Genomic DNA, 16,479 nt, shown 5'->3' on the forward strand with positions numbered 1-16,479 from the left:
CAGCTCCACACACAGCATTGGTCCTATTGTCACCAAAGCCACAGTCTGGATCTGCCTTTGCCATGACAGCCCTGGGGTCTGTGAGGAACAGAGCAGGAACAGAGCAGTTGGAGAGGAAGCCTTAATGGGGATGGTGTTTCTCAGCTGGTGGCTGTGGATGCCTGGATTTGGCCTAGCATCCCCCCTCCCCCCTGCCCCACCCCCCGCCAACCATTCTCAACATGAGAAAGGTTCTGCAAGGAATGTTGAAAGCCTCAGAGACATATTGCTGCCTTGGTGTTGCTATGGAGACAGCAACAGTTTCTAAGACAAAGCCCTTCGCTCTGCCTCCTGGGAAACCTGGTCTTTCTGCAGTGCTCATCCTAAGAGATGCTTAGTGAAAACTGGGCATTTTCAGTATCTTTACTCTTAGGGCTCTTCCTCCACCAAGGAGTGGGATGGAAGGATCCCCACTGTGGCATTTCCTGCCCCAAGTCTAGGGAGATAAGTCAGAAAACACGGCAGTTCAGGAGCAGAATGAGCAGCCCATGTCCGGGTCACAAATCCACCTCTAGTCCCTGCTCACACTCAGGTTCCCTGCTCCTGTCTTCGTCTGGAATGAGTGCCCCCCCAGCCCTTCTCTTTTCCTCAAGTCTGGGCACAGACGTCTGTAGAATGAATGAGCCCCTGCACAATCGAAATGCTATGAGGTAAAGGTAAGGGATGGGAGCCCAAAGCAGGCACCGACAGCTCCTTTTTCTGCCCAGGACGCCACTCCTCTGCGAGTCTGCCAGAGGCATCATCTGTGGCTATTAAGCAAGACACTAGTTTGGGGCCCACACTCCTGGCCCAACTGCTAAAGGGGACCAGGCAGGTGAAAGGGCCTCTGGGGGGAGTTTTCACATGACATCAGCCAGGAGTCTAGTTTCAGCTCTTTGCAGAGGCATTCAGAGTTGGAAGCTGAGCGCGGGCCTCAAGCAAAGTTCAGAATGACAGTTCTGCCTCCTCATCCACCCTGACAAACACAAGCGAGAGACTTGAGCCTCTGTCACAGCACCCCCGGCAGCTGGCCGCTCCTACGCGGCCGGACAAGGCCAAGGAGGCCAGGGCCCCCTCCTGGAGGCCGGTCCTGGGTCCAGCCTTGAGCTCCCTGGGACTAACCTCATGATGAAGTTGTGCCCGTCCACATCCGGCCCGTAGCCAGAGCCCCGCAGGTTGCCCGAGTTCCCCACCACAGCACAGCGCCGGCACCGGCGAGGGTCCCGGAAACGGTAGGGGTTCTCGCCTGGTACTATCTGGAACAGCTTCTCCAGCACCTCGTTGGTGTTGTGTGACTTGAACTGGGGCTGCAACATCTGGGGGGGGGGGGGAGGGGAGAAGAAAGAAGGAGGGGTGTGATCGGGAGGGGACTCCCACCTGCTCCCCCTCCCTGCCCTCACCCTCCAGTGTCCAAGCGGCGCAGGCCTCCTACCCAGGCTGTCAGGGGGCGGAAGTCCTCCCTGAGCAGTAAGGACCCTCCCCTTGTTCAACAACAGCGCAGTCTCCCTACCCTACCGAGACCAGACCAGGGAGGGCCCTGCTTCCGGGAGTAGCCCTGCGGTACTGGTTGGGCTTGGGGGTCAAGGCGCTATTCAACACCTTCTCCAGGGGTCTGCAGGCCTGTGCCGCGAAGCACAGAGGCCCCTTGCTCTGCTGTCCTCTCGGGGCAGCTCTGAGTCTCATGGTCATTTTGAGGTGCAGTTAACGTGGAAAGCCCCGGGGAGCTTCAGGGGCTTATTCCCAAGTAGCCTGCAGGGGGCGCCCCTGGGACTCAGCCTGAAACTCCAGGCAAGATCCACAGGATATCCAGAGCCCTGAGCCCTGGGGAAAAGGCAAAGAGGCACAGATATCCTTTCAAAGTCAGAACAGCTGGAATGAAACCGGTCCCCTGCACCTCCCACCACCAGTGATGCAAGAGACCATGAAATGAGGCCAGGGCAGCACTTAAACGCCTATAATGCCAGGCAGGTAACATGCAGGAGTGAAGAGGCAGGTGGGGCCTACAGCCAACAGGAGCTCCCATCAAAAAGAGGTGACTGGGGCTTCCCTGGTGGCGCGGTGGTTGGGAGTCCGCCTGCCAGGGCAGGGGTCGCAGGTTCGAGCCCTGGTCTGGGAGGATCCCACATGCTGCGGAGCGGCTGGGCCCGTGCGACAGAAATCCTGAGCCCATGTGCCACAACCACTGAAGCCCACGCACCGCAAAGAAGAGTGGCCCCCGCTCGCACAACTAGGGAAAGGCCTGCGCACAGCAATGAAGACCCAAAGCAGCCCAAAATAAATAAATTAATTAAAAAAAAAAAAAGGGGGGTGACTTGAACCAATTGTTGCCTTGTGGGATTGTCAGCCCAGAAGGACCAGATTTTCTGGTTTTTCAAGAGAAGCTGAAAAAACAGATGTCATGTGAAATACCCTGATTCCTAAATGATGGTAACTCATGCAAATAGTTTAAAAACATTGAGTGAGCTGGGTTCAGCCCCTGGGCCACCATCTGTAAGGGCTTTAAAATGCTCTGTGGTCCGAGCGGTAACGCTGTGGGTTTGCGGCTAAGCAGGAGCTGCTCAGGGGACAGAATGCACGGAGGGGATGGGTGGGCCTGCTTCTCTGCCTCTTTTCTGAGCACAGGAAGGGCCCCTGAGCACAAGAACATGAACTCAGTGTGGAGAAGCAACTTAGCCCTGAGACAAGAATTTCTAAGTTCATAGCAAAAGAGGGTGACTGTGGGGAGCAGCAGAGAGGTGGCTTCTGGGGCTTCAACAGCCCTGAGCTCCACCCGTGAGCAGGGGGCCTGGCCTGCCTCTCGGTCCATCCCTGCCCAGAGGCCTGTGCTGGCCCTTCGTGGCCACCACTGAGACCTATGACCAGGGCAAGCCCAGGGCACTCTCTGAACCTTGATCTTCCCCGTAAAATGAAGGGTGTGACTATGAGCAACAGGCAGGACCCTGCAAGGGCTCCAGGCTGTCATGGGAAGGGCGTGTGTGGCTCCTGGTGACTCCTGCTCTGTAGACGCCCCATCCTTAGGGACTCCGACAGTCCGGGCTGGGAAGCAGGATCTCTGAGATGCTCTGATAAGCCTGGCTGCAAGAGCGCATCCTCACAGTTGTCCTAACTGTGAGAAAAAGAGAGAGTCATCACCCTCCCCATTTGCCAGCTGGGGAAGCCAGGGACCACGAGCTGCCCCCCAGGTCCCCCAGCAGGAAACGCCTGCAGCCTGCAGGCCCCCCTGGGTCAAGTACTGACACTGCTCCACCTCTGACACGTGTGGCAACCAGATGGCCCTGGCAAAGCCTAGGGAGTGACGCTCCAGAGATGACAGGGACAAGGTGAAGGGAGCTAAAGCAGCAGCAAGGTGACAGGATCCGGAAGAGCGGGGAGGCTTGGGCACACCTGTCCCCCCATCCCCTCCCCTTCACCTCCCTTAGCCCCCAGAGGAGTTGCTGATGCTTTCCTATCCCAACCCAGAAGAAAGGCTTTTCCAGCAATTGGAAGGAACCAAGTGAGTGGCACGGTGTCTCAAATTATTTTGAGCAAACATGTACAAATTAGGATACTGCCTGCATAGCAACAATCACTGGAGCTGAGCCGCTGCCTCCTTTATAATGGGCAGGCCTTCTTCCTGTTGCCATGCTCACTTCTCACCATCTTCTCCCTGGGGAACCTGTTTCTCCTGTCTATTTCACCTCCCTGGCCCAGCAAGGCATTTCTGGTCTCTGTTTGGCCTCTACAGGCACTAGAAGATATTAGTTCTCTTTCCTTCCAGGCCAAAGCTCGCTCTCCCCTTCACAATCTGTGATCCTAGTAGCTGGCTCCGGTCCAGTGAACCTCACACTTTGTCAAGGCTCTGGGGGCCAGAAGACAGACAGCCCCAATCCAAGAGGGGGCTCTAAGGGTGACTCCCAAACGGGGGGACAGACCCCCGGAGAGGAGGCAGGAAAGGCCACGGCTTTCTCACCATCCACCACCTCTGGACCTCTGGGGGCAGGTCCATGTTCTCTCGGGTCCAGACCGGGGAAATGTTGCTGTTGTAGTGGCTATCAAACCACTCAGAGGCGCCAGCGTCGCCCATGCAGCGGCGACAGGCACAGCTCTTGCCGGCGGGCCCCTCCTTGCTGAGGCGCTGAAGGCCAGTGTAGCCGGGCACCAGCTTCACCCGGTGGGTCCCGTCCAGGGCGCCCGAGTCCAGGTAGGGCAGGGTGGCCATGCTGTGGTGGGAGTAGGTGAACAGCAGTGACATGATGAACACCAGCAGGAAGGCCACGGAGAGGAACCACACCCGCAGGGAGCACTTCATGGTTCGGCGCCCCGGGGATCCGGGGCCTCAGCCCGGCAGTCAGGCGGGTGTCACCGTGGCCACTCCTTTCCCAGCCCGCTGATGGGCCAGCCACAGTGTAGCCTGCTTGTTCTGGCACCACGCGCAAAGGGCATATGGGCACGTGCCAAGGAGGGGACAGGGGCAGGAGTCCCACACCACGCCCTCCCTCAGCGTCAGGAGAAAGCACGTCGGCAGCAGTGGCTCCCCTGTCCCTGAGCCGCCTGGCCCTGCTTATGGCTTCATTGGGTCTCTCCGTCACTAGCTGGGCCACAGAGGCTCTGCTTCTCCCGGAGCCCTGGCAAGGGGGAGGTCAGTCCATCCCAGCCCTCTAGTCCCTTGGGGTTGCTGGCTGCCAGCTCTGGGGGTCCCCCTCTTTGGCGGCTTGAAACGATCCAGTCTGGAGCATTCGGGGTCCTTGTGGCTCATGAGCAGATGCTGAGGCGGCCCCTCGTCCCCTGCAGCAGGGAAGCCCTTGAACCCCAATCACAGCAGAGAGCACGTGGGCTTCAAGCAGCCTGAATCTCATGTAAGAGTCTTCCCTCTCTCAGTTGGCCCTCAGGGCCCAACCCCTCTGCCAGGGGAGGAAAGGGAACCAAGCCCCAATCTAGAGAGAAGAAACCCAGGAAGCTCTGTGGGTTCCAGAAAACTCTTCAGAGACCAAGATCCTCCTGGCGTTAGGTTCTGCCCTTCTACTTCCCATCCGAGGCGCCAGCCCCTTCCCCCGACGGTCGCAGCCCCAACTGCAGTTGTGTAGGGGTGGTCAAACTCCGGCTGCTGCTCTGAGGTCCCCTGGGGCCTGGGAACAGCCGCTTCTCAGCAGGGTGTTGCTTCGAATGCCATCAGGGTCAGCCGAGCGAGTGTGTGCCAAGCTCCAGGCCAGGGCCCAGGCCTCCGTCTTGGTGCTGCTGGCCCAGGCTTGGAGGCTGCTCTGCCCATCTCCGCTCCCCTGAGGCCTCTGTCCTGCCTTGAGCTAGCAGTAATCCCCTGGCAGGTTCCCCTCACTCGTCAGGCGCCAGGCTGCCGCAGCATGACTCTGAAATTGCAGAAAGGAAAAATAATGTGCAGACAGATCGCACATGCACACGTGCTCTCCCCCAGCCCTGCCCCCAAGTCCCAGAGGGGACAGAGCTGGCAGTAGAGGAGATGCCCGCTTAACTGAAGGGTGGACAAGAGAAAGGGCTCTTCCCTCTAACTGCAGATAGCATCACTCTGCTCTCCTTAACTCGGGCCTCTAAAGACCAGATTAGCCCGCCACCCTCACTCATTAGCCAGAAGGTAAACAAGGACGGAAAGTGATTTCCTTAGAGCCACAGGGCAAGTCACCGGAAAAGCCAGGTTTAGGAAGTTCCTATTCCAGCTATATGAGGTTAATTTCAGGAAACTTAAGAGAAAATGGCCCAGAGAAAAGATTGTAGGGGACTGCAGATATGACCCCCTGCCCGGGCCTTCTCTACCCCTGAGAAGAGGTAGAGAAGCCCCCACAAAGTGAGTGGGGGCGGTTGACCTGAGCCCTGGGATTTGCCCTCTCCCCTCTGCAGTGTGGGCTACAGATGAGGCATTCCTGGGTTAGCTGGGTGATTCATTAACAATCCTTCCAGCTCTGGTGTCAGGGAGAGAACCTGACTGTGTCAGGACCCTCAGCACCACCACCACTCAGCCCTCTGGACAGTTGCCTTCCTCTGCAGGTTACCAAATAAATGCCAGGGGCTACTGACAGCCTGAGGCCCTGTGCTGCCCTGGGCAAGAGCAGGGAGAAGAGGCAGCAGGGTGCTTTGGGGATCCACCCTAAGGAAAGGAGCCTGAATCCATGCCACGTGCTAGGGAGCCAGCGTAAGAGTCAGGGACAAGGCTGAGAGTGGAGCCCCCGGGCCCTGGCTCCATGCCATGGGGAGCACTTAATCCTAGAGGCCTGCCTGTCCCCACCAGCTCCTCTCCAAGTCCAGCCAGCCCTGGTTCTGACCCGGCCCCTGGGCCTCACAGCTGCTCTCGGAAAGCGCCAGCTCCAGCCAGCTCCTCCAGGTCCTCTGGCTGTGCCACCAGCTGCACAGAAGGCACCTCAGGCTCTATGTTCAAGAACCTCTGCTGCCCCCTCCATTCATGGCAGCTCAAATTTCTGGGGCCAAGCCAAACCACAAAGCCATCAGGGAACAGAACTAACACATTCCAATAAGGAAACATTATTCTGGGTGGAGAAACAATGCTCACAGACGTGAAGGAACTTGCCTAGTCACAACCTCCTGAGTGTAGCTGAGATTTGAGTCCAGGTCTATCCAGTTCCAAAGCCTGCAACTGGCCAGGGCGTAGAAAGAAGCCCATGGGTTCCTTCAACTACCCAGAGGCTCCAGGGTAAGAGACAAAGAGACACAGAAGCCGGCTTCCCAGGGTCAAGAGTGAAGCTTCGCCCACAGGCCTCACCGGGGCTCCCAGCTCTAACCCACAGACCCAGTGGCACTGGTCCAGTGTGCTCCTTCCAAATGTTCTACTGCACCCTTTGGCATGCCGGACTCCATGCACAGCCTTTGGAGGCGCTGTCTGTAAATATAAGCCAGGTCACTGTCTCTTCTAGGCCTCCCTTTGCTCATATCCATGCCCAACATCTAAGGAAAAGAACTCCGTTTTGCAGGGTCTTGCTCCCAGCATCTTGTGACCTGAGGAGAGCCAGCCATGAGGCATGCGGCCCAGGAGGTGGTGACTTTCCAGGCTGAGCAAGGGATGGAGCGAGGGGCCTGGCTGGGGAGACCTGGTTTCTGGTGCGTGGCCCACTGTGGCCCCCGAAGGCGGACTTGGGCAGAAGTTTCCTTCAGGAAACATCTCTCACGTTGGGGAAGACTGTAACTCCTTGTAGTCTTAACTCAACAAAGGGGGCATCTGACGTAACCGGCTGCCTAGTCAGGGGGAGGAAAAGACCCAGTTTCGTCACTGTGTTTGGGAAGAGCAGAGAGGGTCTTCCCAAACAAGGGTCACCGGCAAAAGCCCTTGCTCTGGGAATCCCAAGGCTGGGCTGTTTCTGGGAACGTGTGCTGAGGGCAACTGAGGGCACAGGGCAGAACGGAGCAAGAACGGTCAGAGGTCCCAGACATGCACCCCGAATCCCAGAAGTCACCTGGTTAAGAGCTTTTATGCATGTCATTTGCTCTGGGGTACTCCCCGTGCCCTCCAGTTGCCAATGCCTAATTCTCATTTCTCCCTTTCACAGCTGCTTTGATCTTTCACTTTAAGCCCATGCAAACCCCAATGTAAAAAAGTCGGGGGAAGGGCACACACTTGGGCATCAGCTCCCACCTCTGATGCCCACAGAGGGAAGCAGGCCAGTCTTCCAGGGCCACCTGGCTGGTGCTGGCTTATTTATTCATTCGACAGATACTTAATGGGCTGGCGCAGGGCTTGGGGGGCTAGTGTGGGACAGTACACATGCATCCTGTCCTAATGGAGCTTCTGGTCTAGCGGCAAATACAAAGGCAAGGCACAGGGGATTACAAAGTGCTATGACAGGGAAGTTACAGGGTGCTGTGAGAGGGAACAGAGTACACAAGGAGGAAACAGCCTGACCTGTGAAAAACATGGCAAGAAGGGCTTCCCTGGTAGCGCAGTGGTTAAGAATCTGCCTGCCAATGCAGGGGACACGGGTTCAAGCCCTGGTCCGGGAAGATCCCACATGCCGCGGAGCAACTAAGCCCGTGCGCCGCAACTACTGAGCCTGTGCTCTAGAGCCCGCGAGCCACAACTACTGAAGCCTGAGCACTTAGAGCCCGTGCTCCGCAACAAGAGAAGCCACTGCAGTGAGAAGCCTGCGCACCGCAACGAAGAGTAGCTCCTGCTCGCTGCAACTAGAGAAAGCCCACGTGCAGCAACGAAGACCCAACGCAGCCAAAAAATAAATTAATTTTAAAAAAAACAAAGCATGGCAAGAAGGCCAGCAAAACTGGGGAGGGTGTCGGAGAGGTAGGCACGAGGGGCCTGGCCACAGAGGCTTTTGAAGAGATTAGGATTTATTATTAATCTGATGGGGGGGTTTTGGGGAGGGATGTGTCATGACCTGATTTATATTTTAAAATGGACCCTTGGAGCAAATTTTTTAAAACTAACAGTACTAAGAGTTTAGAGAGGATGCAGAGTATCAAGCACGCTCACTCACCATTGGTGGGAAAATAAATTGGTACAATGCTTGGGAGGCTAATTTGGCATTACTTAAAAAACACGGACATAAGTATATCCCAGTAGTATTTCTTTTTAAAGAAAAATTAAAAAACATCTTTCTCACAGAAAAAGATGGAACACTGGGGACACAATGAGAGATTAGAAAGTTCCCCCATTTGTCCTGAGCTAATTTATTTTGTGATGCCTCATGTGAGAAGACATCCTCAGAAAATGTAGTCCTCCTCCAGTTTGGGTGGGAATGAATGGTTTCTCACCCAAAGGTTGAATATTTGGAATCAATGAATTATAAAGCTGGTGAGCTCAGCCTGCTTGCCCTATTAAGCAGATTTAAAGCTTAAGTTGAACCCTGACAACTGGTTGAATAGACTGTTTCATTTTCCCCCAAAATCGTGCCCCTACTTGGGACAATCGATTTTTCTCATTGAGGTTTAATTCACATATAATAGGATGCAGACGTCTTTCAATGTAGAGCTTGATGCATGTTTACCCATGTGTGCATGTGTGTAAGCACCCAGTATAAAATACAGAGCATTTCCACCGCCAACCCCCAACCCCGGAAGTTCCCTTGTGCTCCTTCCTGGTCATTGTTCACTGCTATACTACTTTGCTGAGTCTGGTCACCATAGACTAGGTTTACTTGTTCTTGAACTTCATATAAACACTCCTGCCTGGCTGGCTTCTTTTGCTCAGCACGATGTTTTGGAGATTCGTCCATGTTGTGTGTATCAGTAGTTTAATCTTTTCCATGTTTGGACAGTTGAGTTGTTTTCAGTTTTTGATCGTTATGAGTAACACTGCCCTGACCTTTCTGTACAAGTCATCTTGTGGACACATACTCTCATTTCTCTGGGGTAAATACCTGGGAGTGGAATTACAGGGTCATAGGGTACATACATCAGTATGTTTAACGTTACCAGAAATTATGAAATAGTTGTCCAAAGTGGCTGTAGCATTTTATGTTTCCACCAGTAACACAGGAGAGTGCCATTTGTTCCATGTCCTGGATATCTGCTATCTTTTTAATTTTAGGCATCCTGGTGGGTATGTAGTAAACTCTAGTATTTCTACAACCAGATACACGTGAACATGTGTACCAAGAGACATACGAGAATGCTCAAGGCAGCACTGGGTAATAGCTGAAAACTGCAAACAACTCAAATGTCCATCAGAATAGGATGGATAAATTGTGGTCCATTCATGGAATACAGTAAAAATGAATGAACTCCAGTTTCAGACATAAACAGGAATGAATATGACCAAAAAACTATTATGTTGAGCAAAAAGAATAAGTCAGGGATGAATACTTACAGTATGAGTTCATGAAAAGTTCAAAAGTATGTAAAGCTAATAAGCAAGAAATTGTTTTAAGGCCTCTATACACATAGACGATAAAACAACAGATAAAATCAGGGAAACACTGTAAAATCCAGGAAATTCCCCTGGACGGGAAGAAGGTAGATGAGACAAGAAGAAGGGTCTATAGGAGCTTCAGAAGTACTGGGGAATGTATTACTCCTTAATCCAGACAGTAGAAACAGAGTATTTAAAATTTTTAATCTTTAAGGAATTTATATGATATATACTATTCTGAATGTGTGATGCATTTCATTATAAAATCTAATTTTTTTTTTTTTAGGTTAAAACATTTTTTGCTAAGGGACTACTTTGGCTGCTGTGTAACACTAGCAGGGGACCAGAGAGAAGCTACTTCAATATCCCAGGCAGTGGAGGTGATGAGAAGCAGCTGCATGTATTCTGAAGGGTTTAACTGATGGGTGAGATGGAGGGTGGTGGGTGGGAGAGGAAGACTGAACCAGGGACACAGGACCTTGTGGCCCAAGCAATCTGGTGGGGGGGGGGTGCCATTCTTTCATACAGAAAAGTCAGGAAAGAAATGGGTTTGGGTAAGAAAAAAAAAAAAAAAAAAGAGTTCTGTTTACAACAGGTTAAATTTGAGATGCCCTTTAAATGTCCAGGTGGAAATGGCAATAGGCAGCAGGACACAGATGTCTGAAGCTCAGGGATGAGGTCACAGCTGGAGGGATACATCTGAGAGTCATCAGAGCACAGTTCATTTTTAAAACTACAGGACCAGAAGAAATTATTGACAGAAGGCCTGGCATAGATAAGAGAAGGCTGTCAGCAGTAACCTTCACAATGGCTGATCCAGAGGTTTGGAGGGGGTGAACACCTGACTGGATGAGAAGTGGCCAACAGGCAGGTGAAAAGGTGCTCAGCATCATTAGTCATCAGGGAAATACATATCAAAACCACAATCAGATACCACATCCCACTCACTAGGATGGCTATAATCAAAAAGACAGATAATAACAAGTATTAGTGAAGATATGGAAAAATTGTAATTCTCATACATTGCTGGTGAGAATGTGAAATGGTGCAGCTACTTTGGAAAACAGTCTGGCAGTTAAAAGGTTAAACAAAGAGTTACCGTATGACTCAGCAAATCTAATCCTGGGTCTATACCCAAGAGAAATGAAAATATATATCCATACAAAAACACATACACAAATGATTATAGGAGCATTATTCGTATCAGCTCCAAAGTGGAAAGAACTCAAAGTTCCATCAACTGATGAATAAACAAAATGTCAAATATCCATACAATGGAATCTTACTCAGCCATAAAAAGGAAGCACTGGTACATGCCTCATGGATGAACCTTGAAAACATGGTGCTAAGTGAAAGAAGCCTGACACAAAAGACTACATATGATGTGATTCCATTTATATGAAATATCCAGAATAGGCAAATCCATAGAGTAGATTAGTGACTGCCTAGGGCTGGGGGTTGGAGGAGATGGGGAGCGACTGAGAATGGGTATGGCGTTTCCTTCTGGGATGATGAAATGTTCTAAAATTGTTTGTGGTCTAATTGCATAACCATGCGACTAGACTACAACCAACTCACTTGTACACTTGAAATGGCTGAACTGTATGGTATGTGAGTTATATCTTAATAAAAGTGTTACTAAATAAAGGGAATGAGATAAAATAGAACGGGAGATATTACAGAATGTTTGTAAACTGGTGGGGATGGTTCAGTAGAGGGAGAAGTTAAAGCTGCAGGAAAAAGAGGATAATTAAGAAGCAGAGTCCTTGGGACTTCCCTGGTGGCGCAGTGGTTAAGAATCCGCCTGCCAATGCAGGGGACACGGGTTCGAGCCCTGGTCCAAGAGGATCCCACATGCTGTGGAGCAGCTAAGCCCGTGTGCCACAACTGCTGAGCCTGAGCTCTAGAGCCCACGAGCCACAACTACTGAGCCCATGTGCCGCAACTACCGAAGCCCACGAGCCTAGAGCCCGTGCTCTGCAACAAGAAGCCACCGCAACGAGAAGCCTGCACATCGCAAGAAAGAGTAGCCCCCGCTCGTCGCAACTAGAGAAAGCCCGTGCACAGCAACAAAGACCCAACGCAGCCAAAATAAATAAATAGTTAAATAAAAAAGAAGCAGCAGCAGAGTTCTTGAGCAGCAAGAACGGGGCAGAGGGTGGGGGGAGCCAGTGCCCGCATGGAGAGGGTTGACCTGCCTAGCAGGAGGTGAAGCAGAGCATGGGCACGGGCACAGGCACAGGGAGGGATGCATCTTTATTGCTGGGGTTGGAGATTTACAGAGATCAGATGTGAAACAGTCCTCTAAGAGAGAAGGAGAGTAATGAGGGAAATTTAATGGGAGGCAAGGCAATACTAGGGTCTTCTGAGAGGTTTGTGGTCACAAATCTAGCAAATTTGGTGAGACCACTTAACGATAAATACCCCCTGAATGGCTGGCCGAGCTCAAAATGCTGAGGCTGAACAGAGGAACTGGAGACCAGAATCCAGAAGGTCAGGGGCAGCCTTGAAGAACGGATGGTCTTCCCTAGAGCCTTCTACCAATCAGGGGATGCATGCTTGAACAACTACGCTAATACAAGGAAACAAGGGAAACCAAAGGAGGCCCTGGCCAGCTTGCAGGTGGAAGAAAGGAAAAGCAGGCACATGGGATTGAGCAGCAAAGCTTGCCCCAAAGGAGAACGGACGGAACTGGGTTTTGGAGGCTTGTGTGTTTTTAGAACCAGTCTCTGGTCAGTTCCCAGGAGACAACCCATCAAATTAACCTAATGAAGCACAGGATATAGCACAGCCTCAGACCAGCGCAGCTGAACACAATCTTCTTGGCAGGCAGAGAAAAGAAATGTCAAAATAAGGAGCCAGAGGATGGGGGGAGGGAGACTGCTTGAATCTGGAGGGGGTGGAGAGAAAGAAAAAAATCCCAACCCAAGACGCTGATAAAGCACCCTCTTTCCACCCACTGACACACAGCCTAAGGACGTGTCCCAGAGACTCAATGTAAAGGCATCAAACCACAGATTAGTACTCACGTTGCATGGCGTTTTATCAGTTTCTGAGCATGTGCAGGCATAGCCTCTCATTCGGTATTCACAAAAGTCCCAAGACGAGCTGAACCAGGTCAGCCAGGCGATAAGTGACAGAGCTTTAATATCATTCCAGGTCTGATGGCTCCAAGGCCAGTGCTCCTTCCAAAAGCTCCCATTGCCTTCCAGAGAGGCTTTTCCCACTAACTGGGGTACAACCATCAAAGAGTTCCCTGTGTCCCAGAACCTTGCCAACCTAGCAACCAAGCAAACTCCCTGCTTGCTGGGTGTGGCAACAGCCGACCCCAGCAGAAGATGCCCTGGGGTGTCAGTCATCATCTGGAAGAAGAGACCTGACAGCCCCTCCCTCACACTCAACTGAAGCCCAGAGACGCACATCCTTGATGTGTCTGAGAACTGGTTGCTTCACCTCTGCATGCTTGGCTGACTGAAGTCATCACATTGCAACATGCTGGCACCACCCTCTGGCACACACCCCTCAGTTATCCTAGTGACTCAGGCCTCCTCACTCCCCAGTTACAACCCCTCTGGCAGTGTCTGCCTCAGGAGCCCCTGTCTTCCGGCAGGACACCTCACTTTGTCTTGATGTCGAGTCTGAGATCTCAGCTCCAGTACTTCTGATGCTGTCCTGAGTTGGCAGCCAGGAAACCAGAAAGCAAGAGCTAACATTTCTTCCGGCCTATGATCATCACTCTGGCTAACTTTCAAATAAGTCCCAGCGAAATAAACCATCAGTCTTCATCGCAAGCAGATCGATGTTGCACCCTAAGAAACAGGCTCTAAGGGGAGGAATGCTGGGCTCTAAGGCACGGGGAGAGGGTGGGGCAGGGGGACAGCTGGGATGTGGGGTCCCGGCTCTGCACCACACCTGCCCCTTAAAGGAGTCCCAGTGTGATTTGTTGGTGTTGGGCGTGGGGTAGGAGTCCAGGAATTTGTTATACATATCTACAGTAGGCAGGGAGAGATCTAGAAAAACAATACCATCTCAGTAGCAAGGCAAAGCCAGACAGAAACTGTTGAGGAGAGGCAGGAAGATGGGGTGAGGAATAAATAGAAAGTTATTTAAAGAACAGAACCACCTGTATGATGAAGGCCAGGGCGGTTCCTGTTAAGCCCCTGTGTCCACTGACCAGTCTCTCCAGGCTCCAGACCACTTCTTATTCGCATTTTATCCAGTCTGGTAGCTTTTTTCTTTTTAACACATGAGTATAACCCTTTACCCTTGTGTATTTGGACTCATGTTACTATCTTTGTTTTCGCTTCACTAGTTTTCCTTTAGTTCTTTTTTCTTTTCCTGACTTGTTGGACTGACACACTATCCCTACTCCCACCACTTTTTTTCCTCCTGGCTTGGTAATTATATTCCTCTTCTTTTAGTGGTTATCTTAAATTGTTAGCATATATACATTGTCCTAATGAGGTCTACAGTTTTCAGCAGTACTATTCTGTTTAACAAGGCAGAAACTTGATGTGATTTAACAATGAAATTCCCTTCCTTACTTTACCTTATTCTTCCTTGATAATGTGGTCAACAATTTTAGTTTTCCTTTTGTAAAATTAAAAAACAAACTAGACACTGGATTTCTGTTTGTGTGTTTTGCTATCTGTGGCAGACACTGTTGGTTGCCTACCAGCAGCCACTCCCCCTTCTTTCCTGCCAACAGAATCCTGATTTTGCTCAGGCAGCAAAGAACCCAGTCCCAGGAGATGAGGCAAGCCTGGTCAAAGCCAACCACAGTAAGCCTGTTCCCTTTTACCAGGAATTGGTGTAAGAATGAACCAGCTCGGGCCAATGAGACATAAGGAGATGTCTGCTGGGGCCTTCTTGGACAGATTCTCCTTCCCAAAAAAGAGGCACATTAGAAAGCTCCCTTTCGGGGCTTCCCTGGTGGCGCAGTGGTTGAGAATCTGCCTGCCAATGCAGGGGACACGGGTTCGAGCCCTGATGTGGGAAGATCCCACATGCCGTGGAGCGACTGGGCCCGTGAGCCACAACTACTAAGCCTGCGCGTCTGGAGCCTGTGCTCTGCAATGGGAGAGGCCGCGATAGTGAGAGGCCCGCGCACCGTGATGAAGAGTGGCCCCCACTTGCCGCAACTAGAGAAAGCCCTCGCACAGAAACGAAGACCCAACACAGCCATAAATAAATAAATAAATTAATTAATTAATTAATTTAAAAAATTAAAAACAAAAAACAAAAATAAATTAATTTAAAAAAAAAAAGATCATGGTCCTTAAAAATGATATATTTAAAAAAAAGAAAGAAAGCTTCCTTTCTCTTAGCATCTCCCTGCCTTCCTGCTTGGGAAGCTATAGGGTGATGATATGTTACCTAGAGCAGCAGCAGCCATCTCACAACCATGAGTAGAAAGATCTTATACCCTTAAGATGGCACAGCAGAACAATGGAATGATCCAGGGTTCTTCATGTCAATATTAGACCACTGCCCCAACCCTGGAACTCCCTACCTCCACACTTCTCATTATAAGCTAATTAAATATTTTCTAGAGTTTAAGTCACTGTGAGTGACTTAAGCATCCAGATACACTGTCTATAGTTAAATGTACCAACGTACTATTTCAATTTCTGCGCTCAATGCTGGTGCTAGCAACCCCCTCCTTCCCCCGAGTTTTCTTCTTACTGAAGTATACCTTTAGTAGTTCTTTTAGCCAGGATCTATAGATAAAACTGTCTTAGCATGTCCAAAAATATCTTTATTTCACCTCATTCTTGAATGATAACTGGATATAGAATTCTAGTTTCCCTAAGATAGTCCTCTATCATCTCTGGCATCTAATGTTGATGAAATGTTGTCTGTCGGTCTCGTTGTTTCTTTGAATTCTTTTATTTCTCTGGTCGTTTTAAATATTTTCCCTTTAATTATTTTATTTTATTTTATTTTGGCTGTGCCATGCGGCTTGTGGGATCTTAGTTCCCTGACCAGGGATCAAACCCGTGCCCCCTGCAGTGGAAGCACAGAGTCCTAACCACTGGACCACCAGGGAATTCCCATATTTTCCCTTTATTCTTATCTGCAGTTTCACTATATCTAGGTATTTATTTTGTTTGGTATTCGTGCTGTTTCTTCAATTCTGGAATTCTCAGCCATTATCACTTCAAATATTTTTTTGCCATTTCCTTGACTCATATCTGGAATTCCTACTAGACTTGTGCTAAAGCCTGTAACATGTCCTCCATGTCTGTGCTGCATTCTAGATTAATTCCTCAGCATTAGCTTCCAATTCATGAGTTCTATGTGTCCAGGCTACAGCTATCCATTGTTTCAAATTCTAATTACACTATTTTTCGCTGCTAGAATTTTTAATTTAAAATTTTCATAATCACATATTCTCGTTTCTTTCACAACTTCCTTTTCTTTTCTTTAATGAATATCCTGTTTCCCTAATCTCTTTGAGGATCCTTAACCTATTTCTATTAAAGACATTTTCTGATTACTCTGTTATTTTCATTTCTTCTGGGGTAACTTTTTCTTTTTTCATATTAGTTTTCCTCACATGTTTCTGAATATATAAGCTCATCCCTCCCCAATCTGGGGGTTTTCACCTTTGCCTCCCCAGGTCCTTTGGGTCTCCTGGTCTA

General features: G+C 50.4%; 1 protein-coding gene across 5 annotated transcripts in view; it reads right to left on the reverse strand.

The window, feature by feature from the left end:
* The window catches only part of ST3GAL2 (ST3 beta-galactoside alpha-2,3-sialyltransferase 2), a 45,878-nt gene that overhangs the window by 8,482 nt on the left and 20,917 nt on the right, over nt 1-16,479 (reverse strand). For 3 of the 5 annotated variants that reach the window (XM_068528855.1, XM_068528857.1, XM_068528859.1), the window contains 2 exons: nt 3,968-5,360; nt 1,141-1,334 (listed from right to left, as the gene is read on the reverse strand). In XM_068528855.1, the coding sequence (XP_068384956.1) occupies nt 1,141-1,334; nt 3,968-4,306 (533 nt within the window). In that variant the 5' untranslated portion in view covers nt 4,307-5,360. Of the gene's footprint in view, nt 1-1,140; nt 1,335-3,967; nt 5,361-6,305; nt 6,328-12,864; nt 13,228-16,479 lie in introns of those variants that run through there. The other 2 variants (XM_068528856.1, XM_068528858.1) reach the window with 2 other exon arrangements.

This window comes from Eschrichtius robustus, chromosome 19 (genome assembly GCF_028021215.1).
Source record: "Eschrichtius robustus isolate mEscRob2 chromosome 19, mEscRob2.pri, whole genome shotgun sequence".
Classification (NCBI taxonomy): domain Eukaryota; kingdom Metazoa; phylum Chordata; class Mammalia; order Artiodactyla; family Eschrichtiidae; genus Eschrichtius; species Eschrichtius robustus.